The sequence below is a fragment of the Lutra lutra genome, chromosome 11 (assembly GCF_902655055.1).
Source record: "Lutra lutra chromosome 11, mLutLut1.2, whole genome shotgun sequence".
Lineage (NCBI taxonomy): Eukaryota > Metazoa > Chordata > Mammalia > Carnivora > Mustelidae > Lutra > Lutra lutra.
Window position 1 is genome coordinate 47,895,064 of NC_062288.1, and position 24,620 is coordinate 47,919,683.

General features: G+C 33.2%; 1 protein-coding gene across 1 annotated transcript in view; it reads right to left on the reverse strand.

Moving 5' to 3' along the window:
* The window catches only part of DGKB (diacylglycerol kinase beta), a 723,782-nt gene that overhangs the window by 291,351 nt on the left and 407,811 nt on the right, over window positions 1-24,620 (reverse strand). Inside the window, 1 exon segment of the mRNA XM_047695654.1 lies at window positions 20,956-21,020. Within this exon segment, the coding sequence (XP_047551610.1) occupies window positions 20,956-21,020 (65 nt within the window).

Sequence of the window (24,620 nt, forward strand, 5' to 3'; positions counted from 1 at the left end):
TTTGTCTCCTAGTACTAAAGTATTTAGTCTTCACTTTATTTATTAAGGCCCCAAAGAAATATTTATATAGCAACTAATATTTGTTAACTATTATTTACAAGTCATTTTATAATATAATTTCTTGACTTAAAGATAAGATTCCATTTGTCCAAACAGAGAAACCTTTTAGAAGGTAAATTTAAATCAGAATCCTGTAAAGACAAAAATGAATCAAATGAGACTGACTGAATTCACACTATACGTTGAAGATCAAACAATATATAAATGAAACGGCTAATAGAAGTTAAGTTATGGATGTTCATGGAAATGGAAGTTAGCAAAGACTTACACATAATATGATTACCACAGGCCAGGAACTGTTGAGATTTACATGGATTAACTCATTTATCCCTTTACACACTTTGGGGTAGAAATTATGGCTACACCTTTTTACATAGAAGGAAACTGAGGCACAGAGAGGGGTAAGCCACTGACTCAGGGCCACCAGGTTGTTAAGTAAAGTATTTGGATTTGGATTTAAACTACCAAGTCCCAGAGTATGTCCTCATCATCACTGCAGCCCTTTTGAAGATCAAATTACATGGTTCTGGTATGTATTGTCTTTCCTAAAAAACAAGTAAGAAAAGCTGACACAGATACAAGACTGTCCACTCAAGTATCTATTTAACATATTGGTTCACTGTTTTGTACAGCACACTATGAATCTGAACTAGAATGCATTATATTTTGCAGAGAATCTGTTTCTCCACATTGCTCAAAAATCACATACTACTTGAGATTAGATTTCTACTAAAACTCCTCTGCTGTATTTCTCAATTATATCTATTGTATAGGTCCCTCTATTATAGAACATGAGGTTTCTACTCCTTTCATATGCTCTGGAAATTATCCACACTCTTCTAAATACTTTCTCTCACAGTTACACATTTCCATCTGTAGCAGGGGTCAACTTTTTATGTAAAAAGCCAGAGAGTAAGGATCTTAGGCTATGTGGATCATATGGTCTCTGTCACAACTCAACTCTACCCTTGTGGTTAAAAGACAGGCATAGACAGCAGGAAAGCCAATGAGTTTGGCTGTGTTCCATCAAAACTCTATTGATTGACTGACAGACTGTACAAAGCATGCATAGTACTGGAATTGGTGTGTGTGCCATGGTTTTCCAACCCCTTATCTCTGAGAAGTATTTCTATTTTTGCTCTTTTGGGAGGGAAATATGATTTAAAAATGCTCTCCCATTTAAAAAAATTCACTTAATTCTACAACAGTTATCTGTGTGTCTCTATCAAACCTGTATTTTCTTCTTTACTATGATTTCGACTGGAAAATGGTCTTGCGCCAATTCTTGTATAGCCTGTGTTTTTACAACCATGATCACACTCAATAGCTACAATAACCCTGTGAGTTATCTAACTAAAGTTATTCCAGTTTACAAAAGAGATAACTTCCATAACCAAAAATTATAAGATGGCTTCTTAAATCAAAACCTGTGATCTTTTTACTATTAACACAATTTTTGCATTACATAGAAAATCATGTGATTATTATCAGTCACATATTACCTCCTAAATAGATTTTTCAAAAACTTCGAACTCCATTTCCCACTTTCTACAAATCCTTTAATATTTCCGACCTGTCTTCCTAAATTCCAGAGAATTACTGAACCCCTGCATCATGACATCAGTGTTCCTCATGAACATGAGTCACACTATAGTTTTGATAGCAAATTCTGATGCAGATAAAAATGAAAGGAAATGGTATTACCTACATTATGTGCATTATTAAATTTAACTTAATCTTATAACAACCCTGAGAACTAGTAATTAGTAATTACTATTCTGTTGTTACAGGCAATGAAATGGAGGATCATAAATTCTAAATAATTTACCCAAGGTTTTAGAGCTGGTAAGAAGCAGAATCGGAACTTAGACATAAATAGAACTGGAAACTGGTATACTTTGTATGACATCATATCGTGTTTCATGGTTATTTATGGAACTCAATATCAGGTCCAAACTTCCAAATCATCAGTGTACTTTTTCTTGTGTAAACTCTGCTTAGAATTCTCTACATTTGTTAATGAGGACCAGAAAAAGTTGCCTGTATCATTTGAACAGTGAAGTTAAAAAATCACAGAAATAGCTTCAATATGAGTTTTATTACTGTTTATGTCCTAGAGAGCTTGGAACATTCTGAATGAAATTAAAATGCATTTCATTGGTGTGGAATCATGAACATTTGTCAAATTGTTTTGTACAAAACTCCCTAGGTTTTCACAGCTGTATAAAAGCTTCTTCAAAGAAATAATTGCAGGATGAATAAAAACAGATGTGGCTTTTTTGCACATTATCAACAAAAATCCCTTTTTTATCTTGCCAATATCTTACCATAACTTCATTTATGTCACAATTCTGTACACAACATGTACAAAGCAAGTATATGACATTTTCAGTACATATACAACAAGATTCAGTACATATACAAGATATACATATAAGATTTCTTGGTTACTTCTATTTCTCTAGAGATTACCTGTGCACAGGAACTAATTTTGTATGTTTTCTAACTAAAATCAGCCATTCATGCTGTGCACTCAAAGCTACACCAAACATTCTCCAGTCTATTAAAAGTAATTGAGTCAGAGCATTTAAAGATATTTTAAATGAATGTGCACTGAACATTCTCCAACTTGGTCAGGAAATAGATTTTGGGAAGTTTTTAATTCTCTGCAAACTTTAGGAAGAGGAAATTACCTTTGGTTATTTAAAGCTAGAGAAGATTGGGCTTTATAACTTTAAGACAATGTGCTATCATCAACCCCAAGGCAATGAAAGAGTCTTTCTTTTTAAAAAGTCACTTAGTGGTTTGTTTTTATAAGCAGTGTTTTCACTGTTGGAAATTCAAACACCATAGAGTACTTTTTAAGGCATTCAGATGTGGGATCCAGTTAATGTTGTGTAATATAAGGCTAAAAATTGAAATGTAATCATGTGCAGTATCTAACAATAATTTAAGCTTTCCAAAACATTAGAAATTGAGGGTGTTAATACACATGCACAAAATGATTCTATGTGACTTTCCAAAGATTAAATTGCACACTTGGTATGGACAAGAGAAGAAATTAAATCAGTATATGAATGAGTGCTATTTTATTAGGTAGATGTTCTAGCACAGCCTACTAATACCACTGTTCTACTGGAAAAGATAATCACTTCTTATTTTTCAAACTGTTAAATTTTCAGAGTCAAGCTAGCTTAAAATTAACTTAGTGTATTAGCTGTGTTCACCTAGAAGTTCACACAGAAAAATATTTTACAGCTTTTAATTGTTTCAAGTTTATATAGAAGATAAAATATATTTTAACAAGCATCTACATAAGTGACATGATTATTTTATTATAATCTGAAAACCTAATTATCACCTTTTTATGGAGGACAAGGAACAGCTTTAGAGGTAAATTAATGTATCCTATCAGTGGGACAGTTTGTCACTTTATTAAATAATCATCATCTTGGCAAATAAAATTGTTATAAGCTTCATCAAGAAGACAAAAGAAGGGACCCCCCCCTCATACACACACACACTATTACACATTAAAATGAACTTCCCACAGGTTTTTAAACAGTTTACTTTCACTGTGTTGGATAAGGTAGAAATGACAGCATTAACTTCTCTTTAAAACATAAAAACAAATATGTTTTATATCAGCTTTTAAAAGTAAACATATTTCTGGCATTACACAGATACATCATATATATATATATATATATATTTTTTTTTTTTAAGATTTTATTTATTTGACAGAGAGAGAGAGAGATCACAAGTAAGACAGAGAGACAGGCAGAGAGAGGGGGAAGCAGGCTCACCGCCGAGCAGAGAGCCCGACGCGGGGCTCGATCCCAGGACCCTGAGATCACAACGCGAGCCGAAGGCAGAGGCCCAACCCACTGAGCCACCCAGGCGCCCGGATACATCATATATTTAATTGTATGTAAATTTAAAAGCATGCTGTGTGTTATAATAACAAGAAATCATGATGTTCTAGTAAAGAGGTATGTAAAAGGGTGTGCATTATTAAAAACAAGTCAACATTAAGTGATTACCTAAAATACACAGTAGCCAATAATTTCTGTGCATTGAAAAGCCACTATGTGTTAAAAAATTTATATATACACACACACACACACTTTATCTGCTTTCATCTAAATTGGAAATACAAGAAAAATTATAATCATAAATGTATGTAAAATATGAGATTTGTTAAAATGCTTTTAAAGGAAGTATAGTATTACTTGCATTTTTGAGATATTTATAAAATATTTTTTAAGAATTATTTAATACTTCTAAACCAGATATCTATGTAGGAAAAAAATCCTTTAAATAACCTAGGCATCACACCATAGCAATGCTATCGTTCCTAAATTATCTAAGAATTTTTTTTAATAAGAATTTTTTCTTAGAATGCCCTCAGTTCCAAATAGAAAACTGTTTCAGACATTCTGGCATTTATTTAATTAGTAATGCTACAATTACAAAGGAGTTTAACACTTTGACTTTTAGTTTCACTGAAGTAAAGTCTCTTCCACATCAGATTAAAACTGCTCTTGTTCATCAAATGTGATAGAAAGCTCCTTAATTAGTCAGCAAGACTCAGGTAACAGATGACCTTCGACCTCCCACACAGACTGCTCAGATTTTGGCATTTTATTTCAGACTCTCAAGTGTGCTGGCTGGCATTCAAATACAATTCAAAGTACATTTTGCTAAAAGACACGCAAACTTTCACATGAGAAGGACCACTGGTATAAATATCTAAGTTCTGACATTAACACAACGTTCAACAAAAACAACTGCTTTGCCAGTGTGCTTATTAAAAAGGACTCTCCCTGTGTTTTCTGGATCACAAGGATCACTGCAAAGACGAAGTGCATGTGCGCCGGCGCCCTCTGCTGGCTGGATTATTCAACTTCATTAAATCAGAAAGTCTTTCTAAGCGTTGCTTATAAAAAGGATGCCCTAAAACTTCTTACTTTCTGGAATTCAGAATGTATGGAAACTTTAAGTAAGAATGTGACTTTGACCTGAATTATAAGTATTGTGACAACATGAATTTTCTGTGAGGATCACAATGAAGTTAGATTCTTAAATTGCTTGCACCAAAAATTAAAGGAACAATTTCCTAACTTACTATGCCTAAATAAACAAATACTTTTGATAGTCTAAATAAACAAATGACTTAAATAAATGCTAAATAGGTGTTCCTAATAAAACCAGTAGTTAACAATATCTATATAATTACAATACTTTAATTATATATAATTATATTTTATAATATATTAAAATATAATTCACCATTGATTTTAAGTCACAGTCTTTAAAAATCATAAGTAGTATTTATTATAAAAAAGTATACTTCAAATTCAGTCAAACAATCCACTTATCACTACTCTGGATTTTTTCTATGCTCCAGTTTACAGATGATGGAGCAAAAATGGCTCCTTTATTATACTAGCTCTTCATTTCCATCCCAGACAACTTACCAAATCCTGGGCTAGCACAATGATCTCCTGTCTATGTAACTGACCTGGATATACCACAGATACCGCCCATTCAACAGATACAAAACCAAATTCATAATCTTCCTCCGACCACCATCTTTCCTTCCTATAGTCACCTCTTAATTAGTATTGTTACCATTCTGCCTTCCTTCACATCCACATTCATACCTGTACCAATTACTAAGCTGGGGAACAGTAACCACTTTTCTCTTCTAAAAGTACATTTCTTTCATCTTCTGTTCTTGTTTAAAGCCTTGCAATCATTTCATATTACATCAAATATGAAGTACATGTTTCCCATAGGACGACCCAAGATCTTTTTGATCACTATGATCAACGAATGCCCTTCAGTCCTCCGTTTCTCACATTTCAGATTGACTTTCTTTCCTCCCTTCCTTCCTTCTTTCTTTTCTTCCTTCCGTCCCTCTCTCCTTCCCTACCTAACTTCTTTCTTCCTTCCCTCCTTGTTGCCACATATTGATGTGTTTTATGCCACTTTAATACATGATATTCTTTCTATTGACTCCAGTTATTTGTAAATTACTACTTTACTTTCAGAAAGATATCCAGGTATCATGTCTTCTATAAAGCCTTCCTAGGACCATCACCCCATCACTACATGAGCACTATTTTCTCCTGTGTATCTCTTTAGGTACGATTCTCTGAGTACTGCATTCGTCCCACAATACTGTATGTGCGTGTTTGCATGCGTCTTTCCCCATACTAACTCAGAGACTGAGCAATAAAAACCTTTTCTAGTTGGAGATATGCATTAACTATTTACCTGGACCATTTTTGGTTAGGTAAGGGCAAGTTACTTATACTTCTGTTTTCTAATAGGTAAAAAAGGGATAATAATAGTAACCGTCTATTAGGGTTATGTGTTGATTAAATAAAATAACCCAGCAGAACCGTTTGGTGCACTATCTAGAACACAGTCCAGCCTTCGAGAAAAATTAATGATGAGTTTTGTTATAATACACTGATATAACAGAAGACAACTATTAGATCTATAATTCTATGTACAAGGCTACAAGAATTCACAATAAAAATAAGATGGGTACTAAGTAGTGTGGCACGATTTTAAGTTTTCACAATAACCCAGGCCCTATTTTCTTTTTAAAATAAATTTTAATAAAAAATGGCAAAATTAACAGATAGAAATAGAAAGCTTTTATAAGATTGTGCATTCTTTCCTTTATGTCACATGACCATTTGTTAGTTTAAATAAATTTGAATATTGCTTAGATCATTGGGTGAATACAAAACAGGATAAAGCATCTATTATGAAATGTAAAAAAAAAAACAATAAAATTAAAGTAATTGAGTGTGAACACAGATTTCATATTCATAAATTCAGAGATGACATGAATCACACTGCACAAATGTTTCTAGACCTTAGATGTGATCATCAAAGTTCCAAATGACCCTCTTACTTCAAACATGCCTTAGAAATTAAAACAGAATGAATGAAGAAAAATATTAATGACAGTAAGGTGAAAATATGCAAAAAAACTGTGTGTAAATAATTGAATACAGCTATGTGTAAAAATAAAACAAATTCTGCCATCACAGTGAATAATAAAGTTATCAGCAAGTTACAAGGATGGCACAAATGGTATGTGGTCTGCTTAGAGATACATGTACATGCAAAGATTTAAACCTATAAAAGTATATAAATGGGGGGCTGACTGCTTACACTATAAGCAGGTTTTGTGACATAAGGTTTTCTCATAGTAACTAGAAGTAATTTTATTACATTACTAAACAGGTCCAGTAGAAGATGAGAGCCTTAGAAATTTAGATGTGACTTGCTTAAAGCCAAGAAAATGAATTAAGAAACCTGAAGGCTATGAAAAGCCCAAATCATTTTTATAATATAGAAAAGTTTTGGCAGAGACGGCTGAATGACCCCTATTATTCATTTTCCTTTCTTTCTGCTAATACTAACACCTCCAGGCATTAGGTGGGCACATGACATCCCTGCCCCCCACCCCAGAAGGAGATGGCATTTTCCTGAATTCCTCCTACCTTGTAGGGTGAGTGCCTCACAGTGTGAGACATAATGTGAGCACAAGTGACATGTGTGACTTCTGGTGGAGGAACCTGGTGACAATGCTGTAAGGAGTTGTATGGGTACAAGAATACCTTTTGGAGGGATATCTTCTTTCCTTACTGCAGACAGAAATAGATACTTCCCCCTGGCAGCACAATGCACTCAATTTTGCACTTAACCTCAGTGACAGTCTTTACCACATTTTATTGTGATTACATATTTGGTTTGGCTTCCCTGCTGGACAACAGACTTTTCAAGGGCAGGCAGAATATTTAATTATTAACCTTACTTATTTTCCAAGCACTTTCATAGTATAATAAATATTTCTCAAGTTACACATTAAAAATAATGGAAAATAATGTAAAATGGCCTTATGGGTGCCAGTGTTAAAGTTGTCAACTTTGTTGCTTTTTTTTTCCCCCTAAACTTAGCAGTAATCATTTTTTTTTAAATGAAAAGAAATATGCATATCTTTAATTCTTTACTGAATAAATGATAGGTAAAAGAGTATTCTTAGAATACCGGAACATTAAGCCATAAAATGAGAAGTAATTTCTCATGAGTCAATATTTGTCTAAGAAAATTGTATATATTTTATGTCTGTACATAAAACATTTACATTTTGGTTATGGGGTACATCTCCTATTTGGAGATTATTTAGTTTCTTAAATACTTTTACTCAGTTTTCTCTCAGCACTTAATAAAAGTTTTCAGAGAAGAGGAGTGACCTAGTTTTAAAAGGCACATTACATAGCAAGTCAAGGGAATACTAAAATAAAATAAGAGGCCCATATAGGTTTTAAAGAAAAGTCAGTATTGAACAATACTTCTCTTTCTATTATACTCCAAAGATGGGGAGAAAAGGGTGAGAAAGAGGGGGAGAGAGAAGGAAGAAATGATAAAGGAAGGAAAGAAGGAAGGAAGAGAATGAAACCCAGAAAACACCCAATTACTTAATTACTAGAAGACCGAGATGTCCTAAGCCCTATCTAATGTCCATGCTGGATAAAATTATTCTAATGTAGATTATAACTTTTTTTAAACCTGACTTTCAAAGAATTTAAAATGCCTTTAAAATTAACTTAGGACTTAGACAAATATTTGTATACCACTATTCTTAGCAGATTTATTCACAATAGCCAAAAGATGGAAACTCAAATGTCTATCAGCAGAAGAACAGATAAACAAAATGAAGTATGTACATACAATGGAACAGTAGTTAAGCTGAGGAAGGCAAGAGGAAATGGTGTCACGTGCTACAAAATGAACTAAAAGTATGTTAAAGGAAAAAATCAAAAAAGGGACAAATACTGCACAGATCCATTTGTAGGAGGTATCTAGAGGAGTCAAATTCATAGATACATAAAGTAGAATGGTGGTTGCCAGGCACTGAGAAGACGGCAAGGACAGGAATTACCATTGAACAGTCACAGTGCTTCAGTTTCAGAAGGTAAAAACGTTTGGAGATGGACAGTGGTAGTGGTTGCACAACAATATGAATGTACTTAATGCCACTGAAATGTACACATAAAAATAATTAAAGTGAAACGTGTTATATATGTTTTCCCACAATAAGAAAAAAATAGTTTAAAAATACTAAACATCAAATTGCAAAAAAATCTGCTAAAACAAACATCTGACTTCATTCCAATAACTTTAATAAAAGCTATGTACATGTGTCTACGTAAACAAAAATAAACGTTATTCTGCATTAACGATTCTACAGGTTTGTTAGGCTTAGTATTGTAATGAAGCCTACATTTTAAAAAAATGAAGTTTAGTATTCTGAAAAGCTGAAAGTCTGACAAAAGCATAATTGGATTTTTAAAAATAAAAATGAAAAATTCTAAGTTAGAAACAGTATAGAAATAGCAATCAGTAAAATCTCCCTTTATTTGTAATATTTGCTTTGCCTCGTTCCACTATCATGATTTCCCGTGTACCACAAGTTTCAAAAGTAATTTCCCAAGTATTTACTAGTTAACTATATATTGCCAAACACATTGGAAGTGCCATAAAAAATACACACATTTTTTAAATAAAGCTTTCCTATTGTTTCAGATCACTTCAAGATCTCTATGATATCAGAATCATGATTTTAACACGCATCTCATACTTTGAGTCCTTCAGACCTCTACTTTTGATATTTATAAGTCAGAATTATGAAATTTCCAAAACTATTTTCAAACTTTGGTCCCTGACAAGAATTTCAAGTATCTTGAAATGTAATCACTGAGAACTGTAATCTCTTTCTTCCTAACTCAGTCATGAAGTGGTAAATGCATTAAAAGCATAGTTTGGGAAAAGGATGGGCCAGATAGTTAAAGCAAAATACATGAAGGAATTTAAAACAATATACCAAGTAATATTTCAAGTATTAGTCCTCTACAAATTCTACAAAAAGGAAGTGCAGGGTGGTTTGGGAGCCTGATTTAGATGGCAGAACAAGGGAGCACTATCCTTAGGAAGCAGCATGGAAGCAGGTATCTTCAGTCTATTGAAGAGCAATCGCTGACTTAAAAGGCTGGGAAAGGCAGACATAACAAAAGGCGAAGACAAAACTCAGAGAGAAGGCCCAAAGTCAGGCCAGGAACCAGATTGTCGAGAGCCTAGTAAGGATTTGAGCAATTAGTTGGTTCAAGAAAAGAAAGCATTTTTAAAAGATCAATCTTGGGGCACCTGGGTGGCTCAGTGGGTTAAAGCCTCTGCCTTCCCCTTGGGTCATGATCCCAGGGTCCTGGGATCGAGCTCCGCATCTGGCTCCCTGCTCAGCAAGGAGCCTGCTTCCTCCTCTCTCTCTCTCTCTCTCTGCCTACTTGTGATCTCTGTCAAATAAATAAATAAAATCTTTATTAAAAAAAAGATCAATCTTTAAGTTTGAAGAGATTTGAGAAGATAAACTAAGGAAGAGTGTTATCTCAGAATTCTGAGGACCAAGAACAATTATGGATTGATTAGACAGAAGGAAGTCATAAATAAATTCACACTGAGTCGGAACAGTTAAAACAGCGTATTTATGGACGAAAGCAGAAGTTTTAGGATGAGAGTAAATGACAAATTCAAATTCAATTTCTGTAGAGGCCAAAAAAAAAAAAAAAAAAAAATATATATATATATATATATATAACTCTGTGTGTGTGTGTGTGTGTGTGTCTGTGTGTGTGTAAGAACAGTTTTCACTTACACATAAAGAGAATCCGATTGGAATGGTTTTCAAAAAGGAATGAATGAGCAACCGGACAGTAGTGATAATTTATTCAGAGTCTGGTTGTGAAAATGATAAAAGACATGAGGTAAGCTGAAGAAAAGCAAGATCAGGAGACTTTTTTTTTTTTTTTTTTGTTAACAATGAAGAGAAACTAGGCATAGCTTGTTTGGAAGCTGTTAGAAAAGAACTTGGAGTGGTTGGACAGGGAAGATGTAGGAGAGAGGGTTAAAGTCCAGTCCAAGGTTGAGGGAAATAGACGGTGGCTATGGGACAGAGAGGACATAGGTCACAAGGCACACTGGTCCTTGACTAAGAGATAGCTAGCTTACATGCTGCGTTCAAAGGTTGAGGGAAGGATGGATGTGGATGCAGATGCATTGTTGCTCTGGTATTGGGAGTTAAGTTCATCACTTACTATGGGGTGTTTTTAATTTTTTCTTATTGAAATAGAAGTCAGGGTCACTTCGAAGAGTAAATCAAGAAGGCCTGAAAAGAATGGGGGAATACTAGAAATGGGTACTGTAAGGATGGAGAGGAATGGGGAAAGAAATATATGTAGGATTAATATTTAATGCCAAACAGTCCGGTAAGTTTCGTGATCATGAAAGTCTGTCAATAAATGTACAGTAAACATGAAACTCTAAGACTTCCAAAGCTAAGTGAAAAAGGGGCATATAGCTTTAGCTTCCTCCTGTTCTCTTGAGACACTCACTTGTGGAGGCCTGAGCTTGCCATTCACAGGTATGGCCATACTAAGCTATCACACTGAGAAAGCCCAGGTCACATAAAGAAGTCAACTGCAGGTGCTCTGACAGTTAATACTACGTGACAATTTGACTGACCACAGGGTGTCCAGATTAAACATTGTGTGTGTGTGTGTGTGTGTGTGTGTGTGTGTGTAAAAGTTTCTGGATGAGATTAGCATTACATTGGTGGACTCAGCAAAGTAGATGACTCTCCCCGGTGTGGACAGGCATCATCTAAACTGTTATGGCTTGGATGGAACAAAAGACAGAGGAAGGAAAGGACACTGACCAACACAATGCTCCAGGTAAATCTCAACCAACAACCAGCATCAGCAACCAGACTCGAGAGTAACCATGCCTCCAGCCAATCCAATCCCTTCCAATCCTGTCTGCCCAACTGAGGACCTGGAGATGATGAAAGAGATACGTCATCCCTGTTTTGCCCTGTTCAAATTGCTGACCCATGGAAGCTACACACATAAAACAGCTATTTTATACTGCAAAGCTTTCAAGTAGTTTGTTATGTAGCCAGAGAAAACAGAAGAGATTTTTGATCCATGGAAGTAAAATGTTGCCACAATATTTGCTTCAGAACTGAAGGATGAACAGAATCTAGAAGGGACAGGTAGACAATGAGGAAGCCTTAGGAAGCCATTAGTGAGGGTATAGACGACACAGGAACAATCTTAATGGGTAAAGAATAGTGAACTCTAGTTATATATTGGCAAATAGTTTGTTATGAAACAGGGATACCTTGACAATTCTCAGCATATTTTTGGCCCCTTATAAATGCTGCCAAATAAAATCTTAGGGCCGCCTGGGTGGCTCAGTGGTTAAGTGTCTGCCTTCAATTCAGCTCAGGTCATGATCCCAGGGTCCTTGGATCAAGCCCTTCATTGGGCTCACTTCTCAGCAGGAAGCCTGCTTCTCTCTCTCCCACTCCCCTTGCTTGTGTTCTCTCTCTTGCTGTCTTTCTCTCTGTCAGATAATAAATAAATTAAAATCTTTTAAAAAATTGTTTTAAAAATAAAATCTTAAAAAAAATAGAATAAAGCTATATAGAGTTTCTGGTATTTTTCTTGCTAGAAGCAAAGATGAGAAGAGAGAAAATACAGAGAAATTACAATTAAAAATCATAATAAATCAAGATGTTGTACTTATACTTTCTAATTCTCTCCAGAAATCTTACCCACTGAGGAAATAAATTCTTCATATTTTAGGACTTGTGTGTGTGTGTGTGTGTGTGTATATATATATATATATATATATATATATATATATATATATATATGTTGCTTAAGTAAGATTCTCTACTTGGTGAAAATACCAGTCATGTAGAAATATAAAACAGAATATACAAACTTCAAAATGTTGCCTAAGTGAGAATATTATTTTTCTCTTCAAAAAAATTTATATCAGGGAACTCTTCTTATTCTTTTTTTTAAAGTACATTAGTCATTTGAGATTAATATATTAGGATTAATTACTCTCAGTCAGCAAATAATGCTGAACATATCTGTATAAGAATAGGTATTACCAAAAGAAAGGCATCAGTAACTAATGCTCAGGTAGAACAGGAGGCAATGGAGAACACCAAATTAGTTCCAATTAGCCATGCTAGAGGATTATTCTAGGTAAAATTACCTTATAATGAGGTGATTAACCTCTTTGGAAAGAGTTCAAGATAGACTCACTGTATACTTAATATGTCCTATAAAAAGGGTTCTCAAAATTGTTCCCAGGGATTATTTCCACCAAGAATCAAGAGAGTTTATTCTATAACAACCAAAAAAACACTTTTATTATATTATTGATAACTGAATTCTAAAGCATATGGATATTATAAATTAGATATTTAAACTTAATATCAAATTAATTTATGTGGAACTAGCTGTATCTATACAAAAGACAGAACAATTGGATGATATTCAATTCCAAATATCTATGAATGTCCAAAGAAAAATTTCTGTCATTGACATCGGTCAATGCTCATTCCCCAAAGTCAGCTGTCCCTTGTCTCATTAGTTCAGTGGATCCCCTCAGTCCCCAGAGCACAACTGGTTCTTGTTATAGTTCCACAAACCAATCCGAAAAAGGGAGTGGGCCTGGATACAAAGGAAATGGGACCTTTAGCGTTTTTTAATACAAAAGCACTTTGTAAACTAGGGATAAGGTTCCCAGAAACATCAGCTTTAACAGCTGGTTAAGCTTATCTTTTGTTTTTGCCTAAAAATTGATCATTTATTTACTATACACTAATTGAAATTTACATATGTATATAACTATACATATGTAAATCTAAAAATAAAATTTATACACAAATATACATATGTATGTGTATATAATGTCACCTTATAACAAACAAGAAATAATTTACTTGTGTTTTAATTTCACAAATATTTCCCACAAATTTCCATGTAGGCATAGAATCTGTAATAATGGGTAGAAATATTTTCCCTAAACTCCTTTCTTACCATTCTGTATTCTTTCTTACAGGAAAATTCACTGTATCTTGGATTATTCAGTTGTGATTTTGTAGACATCCCTGAATTAACTACTGTTAGTTCACAAATCTCTTTTCTTAATTTGGTATCCTAAGAAGTGACTATGTGCTTGTGTGTGTGTATGTGAGTGTGTGTATATGAAACTTTTGCATAAAACACATGCAAAACACATGTAAAGCAAAAACACAAATCCCAGGAAAAGAAAGGCAAAATCAAACAAGAAAATTTTTAGAATATTTGCATGAAAATGATACTAATAAAATGTAAGTATCTGGCAAACAGAAACTAGAATTAAATGTTTTTCCTTCCTCAGCTAAATCAGAGAACATAAAAGTGGCCCCTACTGCAATATACATCATTTAGAGCTAAATGGTCACCAACTTGGGAGCCCTAGGAAATATCCTCTCCTCTGTATTAATACAATGTAACCTTTTCTACCTGTCTATATTTTTCTGCACAACCTATCACTATGCTTTCTATGTAACCCCAAATTCATTTTCCTCATTTGCCTCACATATCAGTGTCTAGCTAGATGTCCATCATATAAAAAGAGCTCCTCTAATAAGTGTCTGCAAAAGAAATAATCAGCCAAATCAATAGCAGATGAGCACTATTTTATCCAAACTTCAGGATCTTCACTGATAGTTGTGTTACTCCGCTCTAGTGGCAAGAGTAAAGAAAAAAAAAGACAGAGAATGAGGGCAGAAATAAGAACTTTGGAGAGATCAGAGAGAGGCAAAAAAGAAAGGAAGAAAAGTCATTGGATCTCTTCCTTATTTACCCTCAAGTTCTCACTCCATTCCAAAGAACTATCTTACACACATGATTTTGAACAGCCTGGAAACAAAAGTGAGTATTCTGATTTAATGAAACCAGGAAATACTGCCAGAAGATTCAGGTGGATTGAATGTCCTATATCAGTATGCACACAACTCTGACTCATATAACCATTCATATTGCTACCTGCTCAGATGAAATATCTAAATGTGTTTCAACATACAAATGAAAATATATGAAGAGGATAGCACAACTACTAGTAAATTATTTTAAAAGCCTTATATGATAAATATATGTATAATAAGAATACATATAGTTATGAAAAATTTACATAATATAAAAAAGTGAAACTCTCAGAAAATATATGAGTACACATATATATAAATCTATGCATCACGGATATATATGCATACATCTATGTAAGTCTGTATATTACCAATCCACCTATTTATCTATGCACTAAATGGCTTATACACAGATCATAGTTTAGTCATGTAGAAACACCGATTTAGTAATAATGCTGACACAAAAAATGTCAAGGAATGTTATCTAAAAGATATAATTGAGTAGTCATTCTAAGTGAGAATGAAAAATGAGTATCTTTCTATTTTTCTGAAAAGACAAAAATTGGTTAGGTATACAGAAAATGAAAACATAAAAAATGATTTAGGATACAGAATTCTCACAAGAATATAATTTTGTCCAAAAGGTCTCTCCCTGTACAACACTAACTTTTCTAATAAATATAGATTTTATTCAGGATACTACTAATAAAAATGTTTAATTTTTAATATCAGTAGTACTATTTCCCTAGTATATAAAAGATGGTACCTTTTACATAAAGTGGAATTATGTACACTGTTAAATAAATAAAATGTTTCACTATACAATAATGAAGCTGTCTTTACTGATGGTTGCAAAAGTGAGGTCAAATGCCTTAAAGACAATGCAGACTCCATTCTGTCTTCACTTACATTGTTCTTAATGGAGTGTGAATATGTCTTTAATTTAAAAATCAATTATTCTACAGATTTTTAAAAATACCAATAAAAGTTATTATGTAAAATTTATAATTTCAAAGTGTAAGAAAAGATGTATTCCTACAAATGAAAGTCTATAAATATATGTACTAAAAACATTCAGAGATAAAACAGAAGGAATATCTTGTTTTATTTGCCATATTGTAATTGACTTAAAAAAAATAAGATACGTATGTTAAGACTTTATATCATGAAATTTATTGAAAGATAATTTTAACTGGCTTTTATTAAACACACATTAAAATATTTATAGTATATGGGGAAGATCTGATATATGAAGATGTCATCATGATATAAGAATTTGAGCATTCCTCTTAAAGCTCTGAAAAATTTATTTTACTGAATTCAGAAAAACAACTTCTCATTAATCTTTAGATAATAAATAGAAATACCTGGTTATGATACAGAATTATTCTATCACTACTGAAATATTATTTTATTCTTAAGCCTTAAATTTTAGCTGGAACTTTTCTGTCTAGATAATAATCAACAATTTTATTTCACTATTCTTGTCTGTCTGCTTTGCCCCTACAACAAGCTGGAAAGTTAAAAAAAAAAATTGTAAGTTTTATTTCTCTATTAACTTGGAAATTACAATATATCACATATAATATAGTACAGAATATATGGAAAAATCCAATTTCCAAGTTAAGAACATATATACATATACACAGTTTTAAGTAAATACACGTATAAAATTGGCATGTCAAGATCAATAGGATATTTTATGAGTTATTCTGACCAATAAAAATATTTGCTTCCATAAAATATCTTTTCTTATCATTTATGCAAAATTTGTTTTATTATCTTTGGCTTAATATCATATGATACACAACTTACAAAATTACTACAGAGGGAAAAAGAGGGAGTGATTTATTTTATACTGTCTTCAGTTCACTATCACCAAAAAATATTAATAATTGATTGATGATTACATATTGTTGACCTATAAAGTTGAAGATAACAAGTGCTAAACAAATCTACAAAGCTTGTATTATTCATTAGCAAGACATTCACAATGCTCAGAGATTTAAACAGGAGGATTTTCACTTATTTATTGATATTTCTGGAGTCTTTGGAAATGAAGTACATGAACACCATAGTGAGAAACTAAAAAGGCATTATTAGCACCTAAAAGAATAGTTACTTAGAATGAAGACTCATTCTAGGCATATTTCAACTTTATTTTTTCTATCACAGCTTTGGCACTATAAAAAGGGTAAACTATAAAAGTAGTTAGGTATTTAAAAGACAAATATACCACTCAGTAATAAATAATTTAGTAAATACATTTAGCAAATACCTACAAAGGGCTCATTATGTTCCATGCCATGTATAGATACTAAAGTCCCAGAAAGAGTCTCACTCTAAGATCTCCCCAAATCTACTGTGAAGGGGGGGGGGACAGAATCACTCCACAGAATGAATGTGATTTTAAAGGCAAAGGCAAATTTTCTAAATTCATGTCTGCCCTTAATTTCTTGGGTAATTTGGAGAGCTTAGTTTCTCTTTTATACTAGGGTTTATTAATATAGTGATGAAGTATAAGTCTGATATACCAATTTGTCTGTTTTGTTTCTTCCTTCACACACGTGAAGGGTAAGGCCCTCCGACACATCTGATATTGCTACACAGAGGATGAGTTAAACTGCTTTACTTAAATTCACACACCAATTTCAGTTCTCTAGTTGTAGATTTCTTCATAAAAAGCAGAAAGTAGAACAGCAATGAAGTATATTCCTCTGAAAAAAAGGCTAAAAAAACGATCTTTGTCTCATTCAGGAGGTTTGAGACCAGATACTTATTAAATAAGCACTTACTTGTGGACTTAGTGAAATAGTATCTTTGTGGAATATTGTGGGCTATCAGTGTTTGCCAGCAAACTGTATCAAGTGTTGTTTATTTTTTGTTAGAAACTTGAATTAGTTCTTTGAAAACAAGCTATAACTACAATATTAATAACTCTTTGTAACATCACAAATACTGTTTCTATAACTAGTTCCATTTTGCATATTACTTGTAAATCCTTGTCAGTGTTGTAAGATTTCACTCATGGAGTTAAGCAGTTTTATATTTTTTTCAAAATTCTTATAATGATCATTTTAATGGATGCATATTTCAGTGTGTCAATATACAATGATTACTATCATTGTTTTAAAGGAAGAACTTACAATGCTCTACTCTCAATAGACCAGGAGAACCAGTAATGTATGTTAATTACAAGAGCACAAACGTGATAGTTAATAGTAATAGACAAGTTAGTGTTTTAAATACTGGTATCATGTAATAAAGGGTTCTAAATAATAGTAGCATAAATAAAAAAAATTTTAAAAATAGTAGCATAAATAGTTTAAGGATTGTTTGAATTTAAAATAATGAGAAAGATTTCAGTTTGAAGAATATCTCAAAGTTTAGAAAGTTAAATAGCATACTTCCTTTCAACAGTTAACTTAGATTAACATAAAAATTTGGAAAAGAATATGATATAAACCTCTCAACTAGCACTCTCCTAAGCACCGGAAAAATCATTATCTTCCCCAGTTCTTTCAATTTCTGTCAGAAGAAGCATAAAGAGAACTATATATTTTGGTAATTAATTTCCTTAAGATAATGTTAGAAACATCAGGTTCTTTAAAATATAAATGAATTTCAAGGTGAGCATGCTAGAGGATAATATTAATGGCATATGATTTATTGTGACAAGAGATCTGATCTGAAACACCATTATTAGGAGTATTTAAAAAAATCCATTTGCAAATCCCTCAAAATACGAAAGAGTTGATATCTGAAAATCTGCCCTTTTAAGTATGAAAATGCTTGTGCACAATATTCCTCATAAAAATGTATTAGAAAATTTTCATATTCTGAATATGTTGCATTATAGTTTAGGGTATTATCTAAATACTTGTAATTCTGAGTGAAGACAATCTGCAAAAGTACAGGTTGAAATATACATGTCTAACTTACCTGGTTATATATGCAATTTTAGAGCCGTTAGCTAAAAACAGAAAATACATTGAGCTTCTACTATACACCTGGCATTCTCTGAACTCACAACAGAAACATGTGAAGTATGCCAATCTAAAAGGTGTTTTCTGTATTAGCACTGTTCCAAATGAAATATTCCCTTTAAACTATACAAGGTTTATTCATCCCTCAAATTTACAAATAAGCTTCAAAAGGATATAGTTTTACACCTTTTAAGTACTTTGGGATGTGTACAAACACACTGCTGTACATAGAATTTAACCACACATTGGGCAGCAAGGAATGTCATAAATTAGTACTGCAATCAATAATAAAAAATTACGTAGATATATGTGAATAACAGAAGTTTTATTACCTCGGACACTTGAGAGAGGATCATAAATACTGGCATTCTTATATACAGTATGTCAATGTGATTATCACATGAATACATTGCTATACTTTCTCTATACTTTGAATTCTCCTTTCTTTCCTCTGCCACCATCTCTTCTGTTTCTCTCTCTCTCTCTCTCTGCTAAGTTTGGAACAAAAATGCCTTAAACATTATCAAAGTTTTTTTCCCCATTAAAGCTTTTTTTCCCCCTTAAAGTCTTTAATGGGCTTTTAAAATTGTGAAACTCCTGGATGGGGGACACTGCATGCCTCATTCTCAAACAATTATTTTTTTACTTGAAATGCTTCATATTGCTTCATACGTTAACATATGAATATCAACACAGGAATGCTTCATGGGATGGCACCTGAGCAAGCAGTCTAGATTTGATAATATGGTTTTATGTGCATTAACAGTTATGTTCATTTCCAGGACATTCAAGGTATATCAATATGTGCTGAAATTTACCATAAGGTGATTATGAGCTCGTTGTTAGATCAATTTATTTTCATATATTTCATGAAATAAAATTAAATCTTGTAAAATGAAAGTGTCTATTCTATATAAAATGAAAACTTACAGGTACGAAATTTTAATGAGCTCTCCACTAAATTTTATAATACAAATGGCATAAAATTCACACACACAAAAATATACAGTAAAAATTTAGTCTCCACCTCAACCATTTAGTTCCCTTTTCCAGGAGGAACCCAGAGTAAAAAGATTTTTAATTCTTCTAAAGATATGATGTGTACATGTACATATTCATATATATACTTCTTCCATTTTCTTTAAATGAGAATTGTACCTGGCTCAACTATAAGAGGAAAGGCAAAACATAATGGCACAAATTATGATTTTGAGGGTTGTTAAACTCGCCACATACAGGGCTACAGAGCCTTGAGCTTTGAACATTAATATATAAATCAAGTATCTGCATAGAAAGGCAGATTGTGATTTTGTAATGCTGTGAAATGAACACAGTAGAAGTAGGTATAACTGAAGCAAAGATGATTCACTTCTTCTGTCCCATTTTTCTGGGGGATGGAGGGGAGAAAGTAGATTTCTGTCTAGAAATGGGAAGATACAAAACCAAACCTTTCCCTATTGTCCCTGAATATCCAAAAAAGTCAACATCTACATTTGGAAGGGAAAAATGTGTATTACTATAGTAGCAAAACTAATTCTGATTGTTAATGCTCTTCTCTTCAAAGAATAAATCTTTAAAATTAGTTTATGTTAGCATTGATAATTCTCTGGTTCATTTTCCCTTTGGTTGAGGCCAGTACTGGATGGACAGTACAAAGATGCCACGCCCTACCCGACACCTTTGAAATACACAGTAACTCAGCACTATCAAATCACAGTTCCATGTTTTCCTTTGGTATTTAGGAGGTTCACCTCCTCATATCCTTAACTATGTAAAGACTTCCCATATATCTTATCATTTCATCTTAGACACTCAAAACTCTTCTTTTCCACACATGAGAATGGACTAGAGATGACCATTGCATTCCTCACTGGAGTCTCATTAAAACCAAAGAGGAAAAATTAAATTCATTCACACTTTTGTCCCAAGTCTTACACACACACCCAATGTTATCCAGCCTTTTAAGTAAAATATTTTATATCATATAGTGATCCTATTCATAACATAATTCATCAACACAAACCACAATTATAATTTCATCATTTGTTACCTTACCTACTGTTGAATTTTTCTGGGTGTTTTTCTCTCATGATGTGGAATCTGTGTGCAATGGAAGCATCCTAAGGAGAGAAATAGAAAAGAAAAATGAGGCAGTTTATGATCCTACTACCTTGTGGAAATAAAGATTAAGAGACAAAAATTAATTAATAATATTTTTAAATGAACTTTTTCTTAACAGTATCATTGCTCAGAAGATATTCTGAAATTAGGCAAAAATGAATTATCTACACAAATTCAGTGCAAGTATGATTTATGTCATTTCACTGCTGGTTACTTGTCATATTGACTTCTAGGAACTGATTTCTTTTTTTTTTTTTCTTTTTTTAAAGACTTTATTTGTTTATTTGACAGAGATCACAAGTAGACAGAGAGGCAGGCAGAGAGAGAGAGAGAGAGGAGGAAGCAGGCTCCCCGCTGAGCAGAGAGCCCGATGTGGGGCTCGATCCCAGGACCCTGAGATCATGACCTGAGCCGAAGGCAGCGGCTTAACCCACTGAGCCACCCAGGCGCCCCTAGGAACTGATTTCTATTAAATTTATATATCTCCTTTACTACCTGGCTTTGACCTCAAGATCAAAGTATGTTTAAGACAGTGTCTATGAACATAAATGTTAAAAAGTAGTTGAAAATATTATTACACATAGCTGGAAGGATGGCCTAAGTGGAAAAGTAATCAGGTGGAGGAGTTTCTAGTCCTGTGAGATTAATTATGAGTAAAAAGATAGTGTGAGGTTGCATATATAATAAAGTTAAGCATAATACAGGACTTCAAAGTTTTCTAAGAGTGTCCTGAATGTGCAATTATTTTTTTTTGAATGTGCAATTATTAATTGTTCACTCCACAAGCAACTTTCTGACCTATCTTATCTTGCTTAATGGAGAAAAGAAAGCAACAAAGAGAAAAAAAATTTCTGGAGAATTGGTGACGAATAACTAGCCTCCGAGACTCCCAAGGTACCAGTTCTGAACCCTAATGGATTTCTTTCTTTTAAGAAATCCACTCAAGACTTTTTATGAGACAAAATCACACTGATCATGTGAGATTGGTGGAATACTGTGATTCAAGCTTTTAAAACACAGACCATTTGCGACGACGTGGATGGAACTAGAGGGTATCATGCTTAGCGAAATAAGTCAATCGGAGAAAGACAACTATCATATGATCTCCCTGATATGAGGGAGAGGAGATGCAACATGGGGGGTTAAGGGGGTAGCAGAAGAGTAAATAAAACAAGATGGGATTGGGAGGGAGACAAACCATAAGTGACTCTTAATCTCACAAAACAAACTGAGGGTTGATGGGGGGAGAGGGATTGGGAGAGGGGGGGTGGGGTTATGGACATTGGGGAGGGTATGTGCTATGGTGAGTGCTGTGAAGTGTGTAAACCTGGCGATTCACAGACCTGTACCCCTGGGGATAAAAATATATGTTTATAAAAAATAAAATTAAAAAAAATAAAATAAAAAATAAAATAAAATAAAAAAATAGAGCTACCCTAAAAAACAAAACAAACAAACAAAAAAACAGACCATCCTTGCTGACTTTGAAACAGTTGCCGCTGTTACAGTCCAGGCTAGAAGATATTTTCTCATTTTTCATCTACACATGATTAATCATGTCAATGAGAAACTAATATATTTACCAGTGGTCTCAATAGAAACAAGGCTATTGTTGCGATTAACTGTTAATTTTGTTTCATAGTGCAGATGAAAAAAAGAAAGAAAGAAAACAAACACAAAGGAAATAAAGAAGTTGTGTATTTGAGAGAATCTCGAAAACACTAATCAAGGATTAAGAGTCTAATGAATGAAATGAAAAGGCTAATGTGCTTACTCATGCATAACAAAGCACGAGGCACAACAAGAGAGGGACCAATGCCCACTGCAGATGGCAGCCTAAGTTGCCTTTCCCCACAAGAGAAAGCTGTACTAGCACTGTAATTTTTTCTGTACATTTTGTCCTCTAAAAATATGAGGTGATTGAATTAATCCACAAGAGAAATGAACACAAAGTTATAGACTGGTGTACATAGAAATACTTATTAAAAAGCTAGCAACAAATCCCTGTATGGTTGACGTTCTAAGATATCTTTGTTATATATAGATAGTCAACTTCCTGGTTTGCTAAGAATTAGGAATGTCAAGATGGTTTCACTTTATTGGTTCAATAGCTCTCAAATCCAGTCACGGAGTTTCTTCCTTTTTTTTTTTTTAATTCTCATTAATAAGTAATAAATATAGCAATCTTAGCATGTTGTTTTATAGTGGTATGAAATTATAAATAAATATGTGAGCTGGGCTATTTGTGATATATGTGCCTTGATCATTAATGTTTTAAAACCATTTATTTTGACTTTATCCCTAATCTGGTTCCAAAACAATCTGTAATACCTTATAATTAAATGCATACATCCAGCAGACCAGTTGAACAAAAAGCAAAGGAATATGATTCAAGTCCTAAGAATGGATGATCAATATTGGTTATCCATAGGGAGACTATCATTGGATTTACTTCTGCTTGAATTATATGTTCCTGCTAACATAGAGAACTGAAGACTTTTAAAAATAGATTGTGTAGTATAATTTGCTTCATAAGCATATATTTTTCAATAACAGGTCTCTTCCTTTTGAAAGCAACATAATAAGGACAGAGAGGGGTAAAGAAGAAAGGAGAGAAAAGGGAAAGGAGAAGAAAAGAGGGTATCTGAAGAAGACCATTTAGATGGGACTATAACTGAGTAAACTCCTAGAAATATAGAACACCAAACAGACCAAATAGCCAAGGAGAAACTGAATGTTAGCTCTATCTCCAAGATAGCTGGGCAATGGATCATGTGGTAAAGGAGGGGATAAACAAAAACTAGTGAGGAACACTGGCATGCCTTTTCTATGTGTTGAATGGGTTTCACCACAAAGAGAGAGTTGGCATTGCTGACTACAGGACTGACAAGACACAATGACAGTAGGTGTTCATTTGGATGAGAATTCAGACCAAATTCCCATGGCACTCTGTCCCATTGGCATAACCTCAAAAGGCTCAAAAGAGAACTGCCGAATACTGTAAACTTATCCAGCATCCATATTTCAGAGATACTTAGGACTCTAACAGGAGACTAAATAAGAAAAAGATAAAATAGTGTCATGTTTTTATATAAACATAAACTTACTTTCTCTATATGCCACATTCTCAAGGAACAAAAACTAATCAACATTACTTCCATAACCTAGAATGGACAAACTTTAATTTCAGACAGACTTTTACTTCCAAGACTTGTAACTTTGAGCCAATTACTTATTTACTTTAAGCCACAGCTTCCTTATCTTTTAAAGAGGTAACTGATACTCCATTATAGTATTTTGGTGAGATTTTTTTTTAGATAATTTGCTATAGTTGAGGCGTTCACATATTTTATATTCACATCAGAATTTTACTGAAAGTGAAATATAGTAAAACATAGTTAAATTGCACAATTCTGAAATGACTCTCAAATTGGTTTTATTTAATGACCTCAAATTGGTTTTATTATTTCCTGAAATTATAAAATACTTTTATTTTAAATTAATTTTGAAACTTAAAATCAGATTTAAATTAAAATATATTCATTTTTATTAAAGCAAAAATAATTTAAATATATTAATTTTCTAAGCAGCAGAAAGTA